This window comes from Amphiprion ocellaris, chromosome 11, assembly GCF_022539595.1.
Source record: "Amphiprion ocellaris isolate individual 3 ecotype Okinawa chromosome 11, ASM2253959v1, whole genome shotgun sequence".
Taxonomy (NCBI): domain Eukaryota; kingdom Metazoa; phylum Chordata; class Actinopteri; family Pomacentridae; genus Amphiprion; species Amphiprion ocellaris.
This window is the reverse complement of record NC_072776.1, coordinates 11552978-11575494: the sequence shown is the minus strand read 5'-3', so window position 1 is coordinate 11575494 and position 22517 is coordinate 11552978. Positions and strand designations below refer to the sequence as shown.

Sequence of the window (22517 nt, the reverse complement as noted above, 5' to 3'; positions counted from 1 at the left end):
AAACAGTGCATCAAAATCAAACCTACTTTGATCTTGTGGTGGCAAAAAACCCTGAAAATGATTTTAGGCAGCCTGTTAACTCTTCCATATCCTGCCTGTGATTTACATCAAGGCCATATGGTTTAATCCACAACACACCTGTTGGATTGTTTTCTCCCATCACACGCCTGGGCGGAAATACATTTGTGCGATCAATTCAACATTTGCAAATTTTCTGCAGTGTTATCATCAAAGGAAAAGCTTTTCCTGCATTGGATTAAACAATAATCTAAACTCTAACACTACATGTGACACTACCACTGTTGTTCCTTTATAAATCTTCCCAACTTACACCCAACAGCTGCATCTTCTACTAATTTAGATTCTATTTTTTGACACACAGGAGGCGTCCAAACTGTTACTTCTGTACACTTTCACACAGAAACAGATTTTTCGTAAACAGTAAACTCTGATTTCAGAGCTAATATTTGGGTGAAAAACACCAAAAATCCAGTTAATGGTAATACATTTGAAGTTTTGAACACTCCATCACTGTATTTGCAATCTTAACACAACAATGTATCTGAACAATCGACAAAAACATGCATTACCAGGGTTTTTCCTGGCTCACATTGGGCCTTTGGGATTGCCTATGCATGATTAAATCTCTTTAGGGTGCACCAAAAATTCCTAAAAGCAAAAAAATAATAATAAAACCCTGATGAACATTTTTAATTGGAATTACTGCTTTCTTTGGGTTTTTTTCCACTTACAGACAGTTGTCCAGGTAAAAATGTTAGCAATCTATGAAGAAGAATAACAAGAATCTACAACATTCTCCGAAAAATCCACTTCTGAAAACACTGACACCAGCAGTACTGATGAAAACCTCATCATAAGAAGACTGTAAATTCTTTCTTTTTCCCTTTAGGCTGCTAGTTTGTTGGCATTTTGCCTGACCAGCTGTCTGTGTAAGATATAAATTATTGCTGTTCTTATTAGTAACAATAATAAACTATACATGGTTTGCAAAGATAATGTATGAACATCCATGCACATATTATTGAAAGTGTTCTTTACACTTTCTCCAAATGCTCGAAATAACTATTTGCCACCAAATTCTGCAAATCAAACAACTTTGACTTTTATTCAATCAATGTAAGGACATCAGAGATGCATTTTGAAACAAACGAGAACATGGTATTAATCCAGTGCAGTTAAGATAGGACTTTTTTTTTTCAACTGTCAGCTGGTTGATAAATCTTTCACCTCCATGTGAGATAAGGCCTCAGCTGACTCCTCAGACTGTAGTGACTCTCATGACCAGCTCTCTTGTGCTATTGCTGGGTTGGCTGCGGGCCTCCGGCTGCCTCAGGTGGCTGAGCAGGTGGAGGATGTTGTAGGGACAGTGTTGGTCCGGCACTGCGCTGCCGCTGTTGGGGTCCACATGTGTTCCCAGTCCTCCTGCGGCCGTCACCACGGTTGTAGAAGTGGAGCCGGCGGCTGTAGAGGCCACCACCATCAGCGAGGAGGTGGAGGTGGACACTCCTATCCCAGTCTGGTAGCCCTGGCTGGGCTGAGACAGAGTCCTGTCTACAGTGGCGTCCTTCAGGTCATCGCTGTCCATAGACTTGTCATAGTTCAGGACCTTCCACTGCTGGTTAACGGCCTGCCAGCGGTGGAAGATACGAAACACAGAAGGTCCCTCGTGGACAATTAAAGCTGTGGGGATCAAAGGATCAGTTAGACGATGTCACTGTGTGGCAGCGGTCTTAATGACACCACAAAGTGATGTACTGTATATCGCTGCAGTGGTGGATTCTCTGTGTTAAAGCCTGCAGAAAGTATTAGCTGAGGCAGTAGCAGAACAAAACAACTCTTTATCTTTAAAGTGCTGCACCACAGAGAACCCACAGAGAAGATCCTTATTTCGAAGAAAAATTGGTAACATGGTGCAACTCATGACACAGCAATACTCACCGTTTTTAGATTTAGGCTTGCAAAAATGCTGCATCTGTTCTCTGGGGTTGTTCGATAACATCTTATCTCAGTTCAGAATTGCTTATTGACTCACGTTCATTGAAATCAGTATCTGGAAAATTGAAATCAATCTGTAACAGCAGATGCTCAGACTATAAGATTTTACTGCCTGTATTTTTCCATATTAAAGTCATGTGCGTGGAAATACAGTATGATTAGACTCTGTTTCAAACCCTTATTTAGTATTTAACATAAAATAGTACATAAAAATGGAATATGGTAATAAGGTTTATATCACCTTTTACTGCAGTTCTAAGAATATAGAGAGTCTTTTAAAGTGTTTGTTAAGTTATTTGTCAACCACTTTATCTCTTCCTCCATCCATAACTGGATGCTTACATATAAACAGATACATTTATCTTCATAGATTTGTTGAAAATACTGTGGAACAAAGTGATTAAAATGTCTTTAATTCCTCTTAAAACTGCACTATATTGTGTTCTAATCTATCAAATCTTATAAATGTAAACTGGGGGTGTCAAAGTGTTACATGAATCATCATACAGCTAGCCGATTGTAACTGATGCAGTATTTTATTACCGCTATAATATAACACCACCCTCTGTTATGAGTGGTTACATAAGGCAGCAGCCACAGTGACAGCAGTCGGAGTTTATTGATAAAATCCTGTCGCATTTCCTCAACTCTGCTTCCTTCCCCTTCTAACTTTGCGGATAAGTGAAAGTCAGGTCTTTGCTCTTTAACGTCTACCAGGTGACAAGTTAATCTCTGTAAAGTGCAGAGTTAATGACTCCACAGTCAATCCTCGCCACCAAACCGGAGACAATCAATCTCCTTTTCCTCTCCCCCTGCTGTCTGCTGCAGTGGCAGTTAAGAGTTTTCTTAATGTGAGATGCCATCACACATTCATCCAAAACATGTGGGCCCTGAAGCGCCAGAGGAGGACAGCAGGCTTAAAACAGATGCTATAAGTTTCAATTTGGACACCCACACAAATTCTGAAAAAAATGCTCCAGTGCACCTTTTTTTCCTCTCTTGTGTTTTGACAGCACACAATGGTTTTCAAAGTTTGCCTGAATTTAGCATCGTAGCTTTTTATATTACAGTTAGAAATGTATTTTAATGTATGCAATGAGAGCCACTTTAGTTGATGCAAACACACTGAGTTTTGAACATTTGGAATTCATGTTTAATTTATAAAGTAGGCTTGATGCAGCATTTCATATTTTATAATATAGTAACGGTGATAAAGACAATATTGCAGAAATGCTCATAAAGACTGAGCAAACAATCACGTATGCAATCAATTATGAACCGACTGCTCACCATATTGATTTGAAGCAGCTGACGATGCGGTGCAGATTAATTGCATTGATTGTCAATAATGTAAATTGTTCACGGCATTCACTGTTTTTTTGTGAACAGCCGTCAGGTATAATTACTGACTCTGCTGAAGACTTTTGACATTTACTTTTGCCTGTTGAATGCACCTGCATTAATGTGACCAGAGCGGGCTCAGTATTATTCTCAGTCATAAGAGGCACAAAATCATTTCAAGAAGAAGTACAAACATTACATGAAATTTCACATTACTGCTAACCGGTTAAAACCTCACCGATGCAGACGACGTCCATGAAGCCGTACATCCCGTAGCAGATCTGGAAAAGCAGATCTTGACGTTGCCAGCGAGCAGACGGGCTAAAAGACGACCACACCAGCCAGGAGATACTGGCCATCAGGAACAGGGAGCCCAAAATGGCTGCTGCTATCTGCACTTTCTCTATTACTGTCAGGGAGATGGCCTGCCACTGCAAGAAGACACAGTACAGCTTAGCTCATTGCTTTGCTTTCTTATTTCTCTTTTGATTGTACTGAACTCTTACAGGGGCCAGATAAATGCAAATACAAGGAGAAGACAAAAACACTGTAACTGGATGCACATTATAATTATGATCATCCAGTCCATTATAATTAAAGCCCTATATTTTTAAATGCAAAATGCAGTCTTTTGAACATCAGTTGCATGCAGAAAAACCTTTTTAAAAAAAATCTATATCCACTTACAAACAACCCTATAATATTATTAAGGTTGAAAACTGATAAAAACTTGCTTCTGTAATCTTCCAATTCTGAAGATCAGAGAGGATACACCTTATTTAACTCAAAACACTTCATTTTCCCTCTGAATTCCTCAGTTCGTGATCAGAGCAAAAACTAGAGCTGCAGTTAAAACTCTGTGATTTGCAAAAACTGTGCTTGGGTTGTTAGCTCCCAAATCAATTCTGATATGAAAACCAGAAATGCCTCTAAATAAGCCCTGAATTAGAAGGGTCATTCTCCTAAAGGCATACCAAAGTATATACTTTAATACTCAGCATTTTGAGTTTTTCCCAGCTCTTTTTCCTTCTAAACAGCGGTGCTCTTTACAGCTCACCTGTAGTGGGTTCTTGGTGCTGATGGCAATGACCTGATATTTGTAGTAGCAGAGCTCACAGGCCCAGGAGCCTCTCTCACTGATCCATTTGATGAGGCAGGGCTGGTGGGTGCAGCGTACCGACCCACTGCACCGACACGGGCTCAGGAGCTCCCCCTGCAGGAGAGACACACAGCCAGTCAGTACCCACCACACGCTTTTATTATTCTGTCAAATTAAATGCAAAAATATGGTCTTTGTTTTCGCTTTAAGTGGATATATTGTTGTGTGTTAAAAATATATATAAAGCTGCTACATACTCTTGCTGGACTGACGCCTGTGAGCAGGATACAGTTTAGTAGTGATTTGTGATTCAGAAGAAATCTCTGCCTACAGCGATCATTGACCGCTGACAGTCCCTCTCATCTTATTTACCCTCTGCAGTAACTCTTTTACATGCAATATACCAGTGGTTACACTATACATATATTTATATTTCTTTGCGGTTCTTTGTGCTGGCTTATTGATTTTCCAGGGCTTTTTGTGCACGGTTAGGTGAGCAGGCACACACACACACACACACACACACACACACACACACACACACACACACACACACACACACACACACACTCATGCAGAGTACACAGCACTGCTCAGACCTATTACAGCAGAACACCAGTTCAGGTGTGAAATGAAAGCTTTGCCTTACACCTAGTTGACAGGCAAAATGCTTGATTACTAGTACCGCTGAAAGTGGAGGATTAGTCATTGGAGCTCCTGTGAAAGAGCAAATCGCAACAAAGCAGTAAAATGCTTCGCTAAAGTTACACTGATACTGCAGGTCATAAAATTAATGCAACTCTCATAGGTAGCATGAAAATGTTCTTTTATAGTAACAGTTGGAGATTTGAGACCAAATAGAAATGTAAAATGTCCTCTTTGCCACTTGTCTCTGTCTGCACTTTATCTTTAGGAGACAATGTTAACCTTTTCAACAAGATCCAACATTTGGTACAGTTATGGCAGAAAGCAAGGCTTCTTGATGTACTGGTCATTTTGGAGTGACATTTCTGAACTCACTGTCAGTCAGTCAGGATGTTAGTATAACTGAGGGCATTTCAAATCCCCAATGTCAGCATGGTGACAGCCACATACTGTGTGATTGATGTCACTGAACATCAGAATAACAATGCTTGCATTGTGTGTTTAAACTCTAGGTGGCACGAGACTATGTCTTGAAGAGGTACAGAGGTTTAAGCAGCTGAAATAAAACATGACCCTTCCTTCAGCGCCTCAAAGCAGTTTAGGTAAAGGTCTGTTTATGTTCCTGAAGAGCTGCTCAGTGGTCAACAGAGGCAGACTTGTGAACTCTTGAACCACGTGAAAAGCATTGCTGAAAATATCACTGCTGTCAGGTAAAGGAGATGAGATCTGGCAGCCTTGTGCTCAGTCTTTCCATCCTGTTTTCAGCTTATCCAGTTGGCTATGACAAGATTTCAGCAAACCAAAGCATTTGGGATTTTTTTTTCTTCACCATATATAACACGGTGAAATTCTTCAAATGGAGTGAAACCATGAAGCTCACTAAATTTGGGATCACAAGGTTTTCACTCAAGAGCAATATGTGCTCTGCCATATTCTTAAATAGCCATTCTTCTTAAGCTGTATTCAGCCTGAGGAACAGATGAGAGTTTTATAATCTCTCACTCTAGGCCCCAAGCTCATTAAAATATATTACTAATCTTGTCATATTGGATATTGATGATGACCTAAAAGATGTTGGCCTGCCACCATTTTTAGGTCCTGACCTGCACTTAAGGAACTTAGATCTATAAAATTCATAGCATGACCTTCTTGTATATGATGTTTTAATCTTAATGGGACTGAATAAAAAGCCTGTAGTGAATGAAAAAGAAAATTAGCCAACCCTTGTCTGCTGCAAGAAATCTCCTCCTCCCTCTCCTCTCTAAGCTGAGGCATTACATTACTAAGGTATTGTTAATTCAGTATTCCCTCTCCCAGTCTACCACGAGCAAAGACACTGGAGGAAGAAACTGTTTTTTTTAAAGCACAAAATGGAGTAAGTTTCCAAATTATTTCTCCATGTCATTATTGTGCTGACATCTCTGACAGACGGAGCAGCGCCCTGGTTGAAGAGAAGAGAGGAAAAAGCAGGGAGTTAGAGGAGAAAAGGCCCATCTACAGATGGCCAGGGTGGGAGTGTATTGGCAGGAGCACCAGAACACTTCTGTCGTGTCCAGTGGGACTCAGGCCGCTCACTGTGACTGGCCTGATCACAGCCAAGAGCTGAAACCTAGATCACTCCAATACAACTGAGGCTGGAGACAGAGCAAGAGAGACTGATAACAAACATGGCACTACAGCCCACGCATATGAAAAGCGATAACTAAATGTCCTTTTGTTGATCAAACAGCAATGATCATTGAAAAAAATCCACAATAGAACAACATATATAAAGATATGCCTGGTAATTTAGGCTGTGTTGTTTCATTTCTCTGAGCTACATTATCCCAAAACACCTCAGTGCACCTATTTTCCTCCTTATAAAATTTGATTCACCCCCAATGTATATAACGACATGAAAATAAATTAGAGATGGCTATTCACATTTCTTAAGGGTCTGGAATCAATGCAAGTGAACTCCATTAACTCTAAGAGGGGGGAAATTGCACTATAATAAACTAGCTTGCTAAGAAACTGAATGAAAGTGATTTTTAGAATGACCAATAATATTCAGTCTATGAACATTTCTTCTATAAAATCCTGCAATATTGCACTGAAAAACAGCTTTATATATACACCACAAACCATATGCAACAAGTTAAGGAGAAAAGACGTCCAATAAGGATATAATTTCAAGAGGACACTCCACTCATTGCTGATTTTATGGGAACCCCTGGGCCTACAGTGACAGTTAATGACTCTTTAATGATAATTAAATATAAGAGAAGAGAAACTAGGGGTTCTAATTTAAGCATGTGAATTCACAGCTCATGTCTATAGATTTCAGCAAAGCAGCCAAAAACATTTCATGTGCTTATGTAATTTGCTTATATCCTATTCCCAACAAATGGCAGAGCAGCCACCCTGCATATGATGGAATACAGATTGCCTCGCAACTGTAGGGCCATATAGAAAGAATGATGCTAACTTGACCCCTCAAGGCTTCTCATTGTGCCTCAGACAAACACACTGTGCAAGTGCATTATCTGTGTCAGAAGGGAAAGCACACATCTTTTTCTAAGCAGCAGCGACTCGCATAGTTTCAACATAAAACCTAAGCGAAGACAGTAGAAGAATCATCCCCAAAGGGCTCTTCAGCGTAAGTGTTCATGACACCTCAGGATCCCTCAAACATGGCAACATTTCACAACATTTTTTGTGTATTTCTTTTACAGTGATTTTTATGAGTTTGTGTACTATATGAATATTTCCTGGGAATCTCCAATGATATAAAGACGTAGCAGAGAAACTGCTTATTCTCTGAGCGACAAGGTTGAGATTAAGTCTAAAAGCACAAGCCTGAATAAATCATAGGCTCCATGAGCCCTCTGTAAAGCTTGTCACTGACCTTTACCTAAATAGAACCAATAATGGATTGAATTATGTCTCGAGTTGGCTGTTAATGAAAAAGTAGATGAATAACCTGAGGTACTGAGATAAAAGAATTCATACCATATCTGACATTGGCTCAGCTGTTTATTGTATTGTACATTATGTGCCTGTGATAGTTCTCACTTAAAGTCTGGTTAGGATTATTTTCTAGCTTAATAAGTAAGCCCATAGAGGCAGAGAAAGAATGATTGGTCAATCAATCTTTCATCCTGGCCATACTGACTATGATAGTATGATTTTAATGTAAGAGCTACAAAACAAACACTACATTTCTTGATGTGTGCAATTAAAAGTATCTTCCACAGCTACCATTAATGTAATATAAAATTCCTTACTTTTGTTTCCTTGTATAGTGTTTCTTTGTTGAGCTGTGGAGAAGGGAAATGTCACAGAGAAGAAATTTCTCATGATTCGTCTTGATTCAGCTTACAGGCCTTTACAGGGATCGATTCAGGGCACATATGAAGACGAATGACTGCAGAGACCAATAGCACTTTAAATCTACATACGAGACACATTTAAAAAAGGAAGACGTGAACTGATCCTTAAAAACAGCAGAACTTTGGTTATGAATCTCACCTCAAAGAAAACAGCACCAAAAACACTGACAGGAATTCGATTACACAGACTTATTACATTGTTTGGTGTCACATTAAATCAGGATACAATCATTTTTCAATGCTTGCCTCTCTCAGACACTCAAGGCCCTTTTCTAGTGGGATGCTGGGGCAAAGCTATGCCTTTTGCTCCCTTCTTTACTCTGTCTTGACTATCTCAGCCTTGGGGATGGAAGTGTTTTGGAGGTGGATTGTCAGATCAGATACTGGCTGCCTTGGTCTATGTGACATCCTGGAGGCTAAGGGAGAATAGAGGATAACTAATGTCCCCACTGCCTGTATCACACAGTGACACATAGCGAGTCCACTCATCTCTCTTTTCAAATGGAGCCTCATTCTCCTTGTACCCATTTACACCTCAGCAGATCCATATCTGGACTTCACCCAAACCAACAACGCAGAGACGACAGGAAAAAGGAAGGCCGGTGAACGATAAAAACTTGCATAATGATAAGCATGAAATCAAGTGCTATTGACTAGCTGCAATGTCTCGAGGAAGCATTAATGAGACGTATTGGAAGAAGCCATGGGAAATAGTGGAAATTTTGAAGTCAGTACTTTGTATGCACTGCCAAATGTGCTGACTATCTATGGAGTCTTTTGGGGGGGGGAGTTACACAAGGATGACGCCTTGTCTTCCAATCTCATAACTAGACCCCATGTCAGTAATAATTACAAAGCCTGAGCTCAGAGGTGGAATGATGCACAGAATTGGTGTTGGAGTAATTACTTGATGAAACATAGCGAGATTATAGACTATACACAGTGCAATGACCATGAAATGATACAGTAAATCTGCTGCTAGGGTAAAGGAAAAGCAACTGCGAGTGCAGACTGCAGGATAAAAAGTTCTGTTCCACACCTCAGTTATCTTGCTTCTTGACTTTTTAATAACCTCCCTGCCTCCATTACCAATTGGTGAAGTGTGACATATTCGTCAATGTGGTCTCAAAAGCGCTGTCAAAAGGTGTAACTAATGCGTCTGCAAATTGCTAAGTGTCTGCTTTTCTGTTATAATTTAATATTATTTATTGTAACCATCTCCTTTCACATTTTCCTCTCCTGATTGATGTGGTGTGACACTATCATCAATATGGCCCCAAAGGCAGAGGCACGCAGTGTGATTAACCTGCAGGCTCTTCCCTTCTGTTCTGTGCACGTTATTATTATATATTTATTTATTTTTGTTGCTGTTTCCAAGCGGAATGTGCGAGCAGCCGAGTGAGAGGTATTATTTGGTTTTTTCATGCATATAATTCTTCGACGTGAATTCGCACTGTTTGGCTATAATGAGTTGTTACTGCATCCCTGTGTATCCTCCACACTTGTCAGCCACGGGGACAAGGTATTTCATTATCCTCCCACTGCTAGCTATAGCTGTCTTTTCAAGCCATGCAATGGGATGAATGCAGGATGCAGAGGGATCCCTGCTCAGAGGGCTTCCCTGCTGCCCTAACAAGACACTGGCAGTGTTTTTTTGTGCACTGGAAAAGAAGCTTGACCACAGCAGCCTCATGTCACAGAAAGCCTGCATGTTCCTGGACACAAAGGTGCAACTTTTCCATCACCTCTGGTGTATAGGTTGGAGGACTTGTTGCTGCAGTTAACCTATGCTCCTTGGAGAGCAAATACTTAGAAGGTTTCTACTCCAGCGAAATGTAACACCATCAGATTTTACTATTTCATGAACCCCAGCAAGAAGGTGATGGCTAATTAATGGATTAGATGGACAGCACACGGTATAAATATCTTAGTTTAACATTTGATGAACGTTTTTTATGACTTACATGTTCTGGTCCCTGGAAGCAGATCCTGCACACAGGCGTCCTGAAGCCACTTTCTGTGTAGCTGGTGAGGGAGAACCTCTCCTCCAGTTTGCCCTTTGAGCAGTCATCGGAGGAGCTGCTGCAGCCGCGCAGGGCCGCCGACAGCTCAGCAGAATCCACCCAGCCCGTCACCGGCCGCTCTCCGCCCGGTGGCCCGGCGGCTCCGGTGGCAGGTGCGGCCGCTCGGTCCCCGGCGTGCTGGTGGCTCCGCGTTAACGTGTTGTTGTTGTCGGGGACGGTGACGCCTGTCTCATGGCTTTCAGAGGCTTGGCCGCTCATGGGGGTCAGCGGAGGCAGCGGTGTCGGCGGCGCCGGTGGCCCGAGCAGGAGCACCCTCAGGTCACCAAGCAGGACGCAACAGCGGCTCTTCAGCATGCCCTGGCTGCGCAGCATTGGGCTGTCTCCGGCCAGAAACTCACAGCACCGTGCAAAGGTGCTGGGAAACAACAGTATGAGCTGTGTGTGTCCCCGTCATAAGCAAGCACCTCTTCATATGTGGTGGGATGGGATAGTGGGGGCAGGGGGTGCGTTTTTCCAGTCGGGGTTTGAACAGCAGCGTCTTTAGTTTCTGATGCTGATATTCATGTATTCTAATGGTGTGGCTTTTATTGTCTTCCCACGAGGATGCAAACGCAAAAGGTAAATAAATCCCATCGATGCAAACAAGTGTCTGAAGCCATTAAGTTGAATGAATTAAACAGCTAAACGAGGAAAGTCTAACGTTAAGACTGATAGGAAAATGCATTCAAGTAATAAGGCTATGGCCCGTTCACTCAGTGTCCACTGTCATTTCATGGCCTTAATAGTCTGCTGCTCCCTCCAACACAAACTATCTAGACAGCCTTCTCCCTCCAGATCCACGACGAGTGCAGAAACCAAGAATCAGATCTGCCTTTGGTACAATAAACTGAACTAGAAAACAAAATGTCAGCGCTCAGTCTTAAAATTCAAATATTCCAGCAACAATGAAAGCCACCTTCTTTCTTTTCTTTCTTTCTTTTTAAAAAATAAATCAGCACAGATCAGATGGCTGTGGACGTCTTGTAAGGCTTTCACATCAAATTAAGTCAATCGACGGCGTGCCATGTTAGGAAGCAAAATCCGTCTTACCTGGAGACCGATTTTCATACGATTCACAGTTTCAGGATTTTTTTTTTTCTCATAGATTTTCAGCCAGGCTGCAGGTCGCTGGCAAGCCTCTGTGAAGCTTACATCCCCCAATTATCGAATCTCCATGTCCGAAGAACAAGCAGGAGGGTTTAAATCCGTCCGTATAAATCCAACACGATTGTCGGACTGTCCTGCTCTGGGTGAAAGCATCCGTAGCACCGGATTCTCCTGTGATCATTGGCTGCTGAATCGGTGCTGCAGCTTCAGCACCATGATTCCTGGGACAGCTCCCAGACGCTGCACGTCACCACCGCACAGTGATGCAAGCAGCCAACTCATTACAACTGTGGACGGAGACAAATACACGGGCAATTACTTGTGTAAAGAATACAAGGAGGGTATTAAGTCAAAGGTGACATTGATGTGTTTTCTGTTTTCAAGAGAGGGAGATGGATTCTGCATTTATTTAAAAAAAAGGGAAAAAAGAGGAGGAGGAGGAGGAAAAGAAAATGAAGTTGTACTGTAGTTGAACAGTTCAAACATCAGACAACACAAGGGAAACAAAATGTTCCTAATATCTCAGCTAGATTGAGTCATTTAGCTGAGCATACATATTAATTTTTAATTAGGCTGAAAGTGGCTAAAATATTAAAAATGATGAGGTTTAAAGAAGTTAAAGGAGAAATTGCAGCCTTAGGCAGCCACCAAAAGCCCCCAATTCACCATATAAAGGTAAAGCCCTGAGCAATGGAACCAACTGAAGGACCAGATTTCAGAAATTGTATATGTATATATATATATATATATATATATATATATATATATATATATATATATATATATATATATATATATATATATATATATATATATATATATATATATATATATATATATATATATATACCAATCAGCCACAACATTATGACCACTGACAGGTGAAGTGAATAACATTGATCATATTGGTACAATGTGGTGTTCTGCTGGAAAACTTTGGATTTTGGCATCTATGTTGATGAGATTTAGACACCCAGATAAACGCTGTCCCAGAACAAGTACAGCCCCTCATGCAAATGGAAATCTCAAACGTCACTGCAGGCCACTGACTAACTCATCATTTGACTCTTAAACAGTCATTCATTGCCCATTTCTATTCCAATTCCTACTTTTGTCCAACCAACAAATTCTTACTATCATGTGTTAAAACAGGCAATATTCAGCTGGAACCAAACGTTTTTGTTGTTTTTTTCAGTTGTGCATAAAGAATAACAAGCTATTTATATTACAAACTTTTGCAGACCTTTTTCTGACTTGAATTTTTTAATCTATAACTACACAATGCCACAATGTAAAAGCACACACACCCAAAAGTCATCTAAAAGTACTTTAATATTATCTAAAATGTAGCTGGAAATGTATTAAATGTATCTAAAGCATGCTCAAGATGACGTACAGACTTCCCCAAGAGTGTTATATCACTATATCTTTGTAATAGTTAGTTGTTTTACTATTACCAGTATAGCACCATTTTGGGAGTTGGATGAGTTAAAACTACTTATAATGCTTTACATACTGATGGGTAATTTACTGTAATAGAATGCATCATATTAGCATGTAAATTGATCTTGTGTTTAAAATTACAATGCTGAACAAACACAGTGTAGTTAGAAGTGTAGTTAAGTAGAAGTATTAAATACCTCATGATGTACATAAAGTTTTTCAAAATTGCACACAAGTCAAATAAAATGTTTAGTTAGTGAACTTGGTAAATTTTCAGAGATAAAAATGATCAATTTAGGGAAGCTGGAGAGAAAACACAGGCACAGGAGAGAACAATTAAGTGGGCAGCCAGGGCAGCTGTGTAGCTTGGTTGAATAATTAAAATGAACACACCTGTGGCTGGACTCTTGCAGTCTGCAGAAATGTATTCTGTATATATATATATATATATATATATATATATATATATATATATATATATATATATATATATATATATATATATATATATATATATATATATATATATATATATATATATATATATATATATATATATATATATATATATATATATATATATGTATATATATATATATATATATATATATATATATATATATATATATATATATATATACACATACACATATATATATATATATATATATATATATATATATATATATATATATATATATATATATATATATATTTTTTTTTTTTTTTTTTTTTTTTTTTTTTGCCAGAATTTCTATAAGACTGCTGTCAGACAAGTGGCCATGGGGTGAGCTTTTAATGGACTGCCAACAGTAAACTGACACATTAAACTTGTAGCTCTCACTCCTGCTGGCTTTCTATTCTGGCAGGTAATTGCCAGTGATTGCTCTTACATCGCATCTCAGGTGCAAAGTAGTGTTTGATTAAATAGCTATTGAAAATAAGCCAACCAAGACAACTGATTATTTTAGACTGACAGAGAAACATCAGACACAAACTAGGATCATAGTATATAATAGCAGTGGTGGAGGAAGTATCCGACCCTTTACTTAAAGTCCACCTCCACTCAGTATTGTGTGTTTGGTTGTGTTTGGCCTTCACTCTGCACAATGACGCATAGTTGGATTTTTTCTTTTGACCATGTCTTGTGTTTACCTTAAGATTGAGTTGAAAGTGTGTGCAGGATTTGTGGTATCACAACTGGTTGAGGATCCTGATTCAATAGGAGCCTTACATAAGTGTGATGTGAAAACACAGTGTCTGTATTACTAATACTGCACTGAGGACTGACCTTCAGCGATTGAGAACCATCCATCCATCCATCCATCCATCCATCCATCCATCCACCCATCCATCCGTCCATCCATCCATCCATCCTCTTTCGCTTATCAGTGATGTGTTGAGATGGCAGCAGGCCTGAGCACGACATTTCAGACCTCCCAAGCAACGCTTTCCAGTTTCTCCATAAAGAATTCCAAGGTGTTCCTAGGCCAGATGAGATATATGATCCCTCCAGCAAGTTATGGGTCTAAGCTGGGGTCTCCTCCCAGTTGCAATTGCCTGGGAAATCTCTAAAGGAAAGCACTGTTTTCCCTTTTCCCAATGAGGTTGTATCCCTCCTTGATTTTTTTCCCCTGTCGCATGTGCAGTTAGTGTGTTTGCAGTACAGACAGTTGACACAGTCACAAATTTTGGCCTGCAAAGTGATGTCTGCAGAGGGGTCTGCACAGACCATCATGAACTTGGTTATATGACAAAGTTCATGTCATGTTTTCATGTTTGCGGATCATAGAAAACATAAATTGGCCTTTAGGTGGTGATTCTTGGGTGATATAGGAGACATCTTTTAGCAAATATTTAAATTTCTGAAATGAAAAACTACTTACATATCCTTACAGACTAAATTATTCATTGAAGGATAAGGAGTACCTAGATGCCATCTAAAGAATTTTAAACAGGTAAGTTGTTTTCTTTTTTTATATATAAAAAAACCATAGTAGACACAAATTACGATTCAATATACAGTTGTTGTTGTTTTTTTAATCTATTTTTGAAACATGTCTTTGGGAGATTTTTTAAAGCAAAACTAGCAACACCACAGAAGAAAAAACAAGTAAATGTTCTAAATTCAAAATCTTACTAAAGTATTACCAGCAAAATGTACTTACTGTGGATCTGTAGGGGGAAACGCCATGGAAAGCGATAAAGTAACTATTCGTATACACAGAGCTAACTTTAACTATTTGCTGTCGGGTAGCTAGCTACTTTCATCTCATTGTTCATATTTAACGTTGAGCTGGGTGAAGTTTTGACAGACTAGCCACTAACCTGTCGTCTTCTTCTTGAAATTGGTTGCGTAATTGTTTTAAGTTAATGTATATAATCTGTATTCGATACAAATTAAAATTTAAAACTGGTTTTACTGATATTATGATGTTTGATATTAATGGGTATATTTCCCTCCGTCACTTAGCAACCACTACATTCACGTGCCCGAGTGTTTTCCTACGTCACATCCTGCGCGGTAGATACAGAAGTAGCACATTGCTAACTAGCACCTGGTTCGTTCACACAGATTTTGCAGTTGTCGCTTACTTGAGATCACGCTGTTTGTCATCTGTAGTTCCACGGACGAATGCTCACTTGTATTTAACGCCACTTTAACCCTGCGGACGTATTTTGTTTCAAAATTTGACTGTTGACGACAGGGCTAGCCTCGTTAGCTGCTACCATTAGCGATGGAAGCAGCGGTGCAAACAACTTAGCGCGTCTGCAAACTTTTAGCTAAACGCTCGTAACCACAAGATGAGTCCACATGGATCACTTGTCGGCAAGTAACCACTTGTACAGGTTAGTTCAGAGTGTGATTAGCAGACATCGATTAGCAGTTTGTGCTAGTTAAGTTTAGCTGTTAAACGGCAATAAAGCCCCTCAACATGTCAAATCAGCTGACAGCGGCGCAGCAGCAAAAGATTGAGGAGAACAGACGGAAGGCTTTAGAGAGAAGAGCCCAGAGACTTGGACAGACTATCAGCACCAATAAGCAGAGCTCAGCAGGCTCCAGCAGCACTTCAGTGCAAGCACAGCCCACCATACAGAGCGTTTCTACGGATCCTGCTCATCAAAGACAAACCGCAGCTTCTGCACCTAAACGGTTTGTGCCACCCTTCAAAAATGACTCGCAGAGCTTTAGTGATCACAATCGGCACCCAAACCATCAACCTTTGTCCAGCGGTGGCAACAAAAACAGCCAGAGTGCACTGTTTAATTCTACTTCTTCAAGACAGGTGAGATTTGTGCTTAAATGTGTATTCAAGTACTGCTGTGGAGGTAACTTGCAGTGATCTAATGTTTTGTATCATATTTCTTTGTAGATGCAAGTCATTGACCCACTTCCACAAACAAGTCCACATTTGAACAGCCATGTCCTGTCTGGTGGAGGAAGTACAAGTGTCAAACCAGCTCAGCCTAAAGCTAACATCACATCCAGCAGCTCTGGTGGTTCAGTAAACTCATTCTACAAGCAAAATAGTAAACCTGCCCAAAGTCCTGCACTACAGCTTCCCTCAAACTCCACAGCTTCAAATCCTGTACCTGCAAAAAAGCCCGCCATCTCTGTACGAGGAAAATGTGTACCTCACACAGAGGACCGCTTCAGAGTAGAAGTGAGCTACCATGCAGAGCTTATTGCTGTTTTCAAAACCATCCCTTCGAAGAACTATGGTAAGTATCTGCCGGCGTAACTTTCCCATGATGCAGCTGATCTTGATGTTATGTGCTTTTTTTGAACTCGAACAAAATGAATACAAAACGGACACAACTTCAAAAACTGTCAGCACGTTTCTCACCTCATACCAAACACACAAACCGTAAAATAAATAAAGTAGTTTCTGCACATCATATGCTGAAAAAAGGCATTTTAATCAAATTTCAGTAGTGTCTGAGTGCTGATTGTGTTGTGTCCTGCAGCTATGGGTGTTGCAAGAGCATCTGAGGGATCTGTTATGCAGCAAGCTTGACATGGTTGGGCTTTCTTTGTGTAAACCGGCTTGACAAAGCCTAAAACCTCAAGCAGACATAATGGATACTACAATAGTAGTCATCAACTTTCTTCGTTAACTCAGGGTTTTTTCAGCAGGCATTGTGCGTGCTCCTCTAAAAGAGGGCTTTTCACACAACATTTGACTCTTGCACAATTCGCTTACCACCTATATTTATACATACAAATGATGCAAAATTGTTCGTTGTGTACGTTTTTATATGTATGTTTTTTACCACTCTGTGTATTCTCAGTGCATTTTAACTGCTTATTTCTGTCGTGACAACTGCACATTAGAGCTCTTAAATTTCCTTCATTTAAACGTGATATTCAAGAACTGCATTTAGGTCTGACACTGTCCCATAATAAAGCATACACTTAAATGAAAATCATTTTAGTTTGTGGCCAAATCAAAGTGAAATTATGTTATTGAATGAATAGTTTCTGTGATAAATGCCGATAGACAAATCAATTTTCTAATGTGTCTTCTGTTAGTGGCAGTGCCAGCAGTGTCAATCGGACTTGGCAGTAAATTCACTACTAAGCCTAAAAACTCTTATTTTTGAGTTTTCTGCATCACCAACTGATAAATGTGGGTTCTCATGGCAATGTGACACATACAGTTTGTCTACTGTAACTGCACAAGTTGATTGAGTGGCATTACTAACATACAGCTCAGCAGGTTTGCACATAGAAAGTATTCTTTCAGCTGCGGATTATGGTGCTTCTTCCAGTCAATTTAAATCCCCAAACTCTGAACAGAACCTCCTCCAGACCAGGTTAGCTCTGCAGCATAGGTTACCATGGAAATCTAGTCAAGTTAAAAGAGAGCCACTTTGGTGACTTTGAAAACTCTAGCTTTAGGCTCTACATACCTTGCATTAATCTTGCTTTGCATTACACACCTCTACCCACGCAATCAGGTTAATCTCCAAGACCAAACAAATAATATATGACTCAGCTCATTACTGTTAAAGCTATATAACCTGCTATTTTAAGGGGAAAACTCTCCTTTGTAGAACATGCCAGGTACACAAGTCTTTCATCCTAATTAGCGTCATTTTTAAAACAGAAATACCTATTTCAAAAGGGAGTTATTCTGCACTAAATGTTTGTTTTGTATGTTTTTCTTAATATCTGTGCACTATTTTGGATGAATTCAGTTTTCTGTCCCACCATAGACCCTGCCACGAAGATGTGGAACTTCAGTCTGGAAGATTATCAACAGCTAAGTATGGAAATCAAGCACCAGATGATTTTGAAACAAACTTAATTTAAAATCATGATTTCTAATATTCGTCACCGTGTGTTGCAGTGGAGGAGGCAGCTGCTATCGCCTCCGTGTCTTTGAGGCCTCTGGAGGGAATGGAAGCCGTGGACGTTGCAGCAGCCACCAGCCGAGCTTGTGACGGCGCAGCGCTGGCGGCGCTGCTAAAGCTGTGCAATGGCTGGCGGAAACCTGGAGCCACGCTGCAGGGCCAGTGCATCCTCGTGTCTCGGACGAAGTTTGAGGTTGACATCGGTTACCATGCTGATGTCATTGCAGCGTTCAAGCAAATGCCAACAAAAAACTATGGTAAAAGTCACGTTGTAGGATATTTTCTACTCTCTTGACAGTCGACTTGAATTTGCTTGAACAGCTTCTGATGTAAGATTTTTTTTGTTTTGTTTTTTGATTGTGTTGCAGACATGAAAACAAGAAAATGGAGTTTTTCACTTGAGGATTACAAGAGCCTCAGTGAGTAGCAGCATTTGCTTTATTTAGCTGCTCTGTAATTGTGTTCCTTTTTGTCTCTGTTGCTTTTGCCATCTTGTCTAACCGTGCTGTGTTCTCATACCCAGTGGATCTCCTCAGTGGGATAGCAGCAGTGGAGGTGGAGCCTCTGCCCAGGGCAATAATCCAGGCGTTCTCTGCCAGCTTCGATGGGACTGAAGCCAGGTCTTTAGACGTCCCTGAGGCAGACCTCTCCAGCATCGACTCCTCACTCACCTGCAGCCTCATGCCCTTCCAGAGGGAGGGAGTCAAGTAGGTGCCTTTGGGCCAGCCGTTAGTGCTCTGTCTGCATTGTGTAGCCAAAAACTCAATACCAAGAGACAGTGAATCACATGTAATTTAACAAATTGAGAGATGCTTATCATAATTAGTCAATATTAGTGTGCCACTGCTGTGATATTCAGTTTATTCAATTAAAAAGGACACACAAGTGTGAGCTTTTAATTAAACGGTGCTTTCGTGTCCCTGTAGTTTTGCAGTGTTTAAACAAGGCCGCCTCCTCCTGGCTGATGACATGGGCCTGGGTAAGACGATACAGGCCATCTGTATAGCAGCTTACTACAGGAATGAGTGGCCTTTATTGGTGGTGGCTCCCTCCTCCGTACGATTCACCTGGGCTGAGGTAAAAAAAAAAAAAAAAAAAAAAAAAAAATCCAGCAAACTGAAGAAAAATAGTTGATTACATAGTAGGTGTTAACTTTGTTTTCATTGAATGGTATAATGATCTGTGTGGTTTAAGTCGCTCCTAAAGATGTCCTCATAGTCTCCTTTGACAAACACTCTGCCCTGCATATTATAATGTTGGGTTCTGCTTAAATCTCTCTGCATTTGAGGAATGTTAATCCCGTTCCCCAAGGACTGCTTGTATTCTGCGAGGTACTTTATCTTCAGTAGGAAGATGGCCGCATTGAATTTCATGCCTCCACTTCTTTGTCTCGTGGGTGCAGTTGATAATTGGAATTGGGAAGTGCTGATTTAAGACGGACGTCCTAATACACTGGAATTATTTTCCGACTTTGTTGAATTCTGTCTTTGACCACTGTGTTCCTTTCTTGAGACTAAATATTTTGATATGTATTTTTTAACAAGCATTGCAACCAACAGATTAAGGATTGACTGCTATGTTATCTTCAGGGCAAACACCAGTTATTAGTAATTGAGGAGACTAGTAAGAAATGTATGTTCTCAGTAAAACTGAAAATCTTGCTGTTAAAATTTAGAATCACACAATTTTCAACACAAAAATGAATTCAAATGCTTTTGTTTCTGTTTTTCTTATGTTGAATTACAAGAGAACGTTAGAAGATAGTGAGGAGAAATGGCTTCATGGGAGCAAAAGTGATGCATTTTAAAAGTTCCATATGGTGAAAATCCATTTTTATTCTGCTTTGCTATTGTTATAAACAGCTATAAAAGCTGAAGATGTTTACTTCTGCCGTTCTTCAAGCACACTAGATAGCCTCCCAGTTTTACGGGCCAGTGCGAATTTCCCTGAGCTGCTGCGCTCCAACTGAAAAACCCACGCTTGTCTAGCATAATCCTATATTTCCATGTAAAATGAACAGAGTAGGACACGGCTAAAACCTGGGGTTATACAGTCATGGGTGAAATTCAATGTCTTTGCAGTATTTTGAGCTGAAAAATTGAAAGACATATTCTAAGCACATGCAGGATTTTAATTAACTTGCTGAAAAGCAGCACAATATGTGGCCTTTGAATTAAACAATTTTATCAGGAATGAATTTTTTCTTATAAAAATCAGTACTAGTAGTTAGAAAAAATAATCAGCGTATTATTTTACCGCAGTCTAAGGTACCATCTGCACATGAAAATACACTGAAAAATAATATCTATTTTGCTTTCAATTTTTTGTGTGTCTTTATTTTATAGCATGCAGGAAAGAAGCAGACAGGCTGGCATGTTCACACTTCTTTGTCCTCGTTTTCCTTCTTCGATTTCAATACTTTCTAGTTTCAGAGTTCATCTCGGGTGTCTGTTTGCATGTCTCGTGTTCTGTCGCATTTATTCTTTGCTTAACTTGCAGCAGCGTTACCAGGCTGCTCCTGCAGAACATTTTCAGACAAGCCTCACTTGGCCTTCTGTCTATTGACAAGACAAGACAGTCTGTTCTCTAAATAGATATCTTGGATCAAACACAAGTCTCCCAATCAGGAGTTGAAATCACAGAGGAGAGTTTAGTAACAGGATGTCGTCCCATTAAAGGACACTTACTTTGTCTCACTTACTTCTTATCTGCACTGTTATTCTTGTGAGCTTGGAGTTTAAACCAGGCTAACAAGTGAATGATGAGCAAATAAGGGACTTGTTAGAAACATCTGGGCCACAGTGGGCATTTTTTATAAACTGCAATTGATTGTTTTTAAATGGGGCCGTTGTTAAAGCGTGTGTTGGCCTGAAATGTTATTGATGAGTAAGAGAAAACCAGCTGTTAGTTAGAAAATAATGTTGGCTATGAATTTCAGGAACTGACATATTCTGTGTGGTAGAAGTAGAATAAATCAAGAAAACCTGTGCTAGCACTCTGAGGTGTGTTGCTTCAGTTTATGCCTTGTGTGTGAACTATTGTACATCCCTGCAGGCCTTCAGGCGCTGGCTCCCCTCCCTGAGTCCTGACAGCATCAATGTGGTGGTGAAGGCCAAAGACAACCTGCGGTCCGGTTTGATCAGCATCATCAGCTATGACCTGCTGAGTAGGATGGAGAAGCAGCAGAAAGGAAACTCCTTCAATGTTCTCATCATGGTGAGCTATTTTTTTTAACTGTTTCCAGCTCAAATTTATCATCAAATTCTGGCTCCTAAATCCTTTTCATCGATTTATTCATTTTTCTTACTTTCCTGTTAAAAGCAGCTACTCATTAAGTACACGATTGTCATTCTGTGCAGGATGAGTCTCATTTTCTGAAGAACATGAAAACTGCTCGTTGTAAAGCAGCCTTGCCCCTGCTGAAGGTACTTAATCCCACTCTCTTCCCTTGAATGTTTTATTTGGATTAATTGGAATCAAATAGATTATATTTGTCCAAACTGTGCAGGTTTTGCTTGCTAAATTCTCCGTGTATTTTATTACAAATCATGTTGTTGGATTGACCAGCCGAATGATTGGTTTGATTTTCAAAGCTCTAATAGTTCTGTGCATTTAAATACATACAATCAATAAGATTGTTTGACCACTGATGTTACAAACATGAAACTGAAGCCTGTTATCATATGAAAGTGGATATTTTATGCTCCAGGACCAATATGAGACAAAAGTAAATGAAACTGAAACATATTTTTAGCTATACATCAAACTCTTTGTAAACATCCATGCAAATGAACTAGCTGGTGTCACTAATTGGGCTTCTGAGTGGCGTGATGTGCTGTATTGTAGTGTATCAGCAAGTTAGAGAACTGTTCAGCCTCAACAGAGCGATGCACGGTCTGCTGGCTTCATATTTCAGTCTGTGCATGCAAACACTGCACATGAAATCGGAAAAACCTTGCAGTTATTGCATTACACGTTTGACAGGTAGCACGGATTCATAAAACAATCCAGCATATGGCCCATGGTTAGAATACATTCTTTTTGCCTTGTTACCTCCGTGCATTCAACAGTGCT

General features: G+C 40.0%; 2 protein-coding genes across 3 annotated transcripts in view; one reads left to right on the top strand and one right to left on the bottom strand.

Annotated features, from left to right (window-relative positions):
- Positions 1-1098: 1098 nt before the first annotated feature.
- marchf4b (membrane associated ring-CH-type finger 4b) lies at positions 1099-11893 on the bottom strand. The gene is made up of 4 exons (XM_035943235.2): positions 10437-11893; positions 4415-4570; positions 3596-3788; positions 1099-1701 (listed from the first exon to the last, which is right to left on the bottom strand). Exons 1-4 carry the CDS (start codon positions 10866-10868, stop codon positions 1280-1282), a joined length of 1203 nt encoding a protein of 400 aa, XP_035799128.1. The 5' UTR covers positions 10869-11893; the 3' UTR covers positions 1099-1279.
- Positions 11894-15608: 3715 nt separating this feature from the next.
- The window catches only part of smarcal1 (SWI/SNF related, matrix associated, actin dependent regulator of chromatin, subfamily a-like 1), a 43778-nt gene continuing 36869 nt past the window's right edge, over positions 15609-22517 (top strand). For both annotated transcript variants that reach the window (XM_023299027.3, XM_023299026.3), the window contains exons 1-9: positions 15609-16372; positions 16460-16808; positions 18306-18356; positions 18440-18700; positions 18812-18862; positions 18967-19150; positions 19370-19520; positions 21498-21659; positions 21803-21868. In XM_023299027.3, the coding sequence (XP_023154795.2) occupies positions 16022-16372; positions 16460-16808; positions 18306-18356; positions 18440-18700; positions 18812-18862; positions 18967-19150; positions 19370-19520; positions 21498-21659; positions 21803-21868 (1626 nt within the window). In that variant the 5' untranslated portion in view covers positions 15609-16021. The remainder of the gene's footprint in view (positions 16373-16459; positions 16809-18305; positions 18357-18439; positions 18701-18811; positions 18863-18966; positions 19151-19369; positions 19521-21497; positions 21660-21802; positions 21869-22517) is intronic.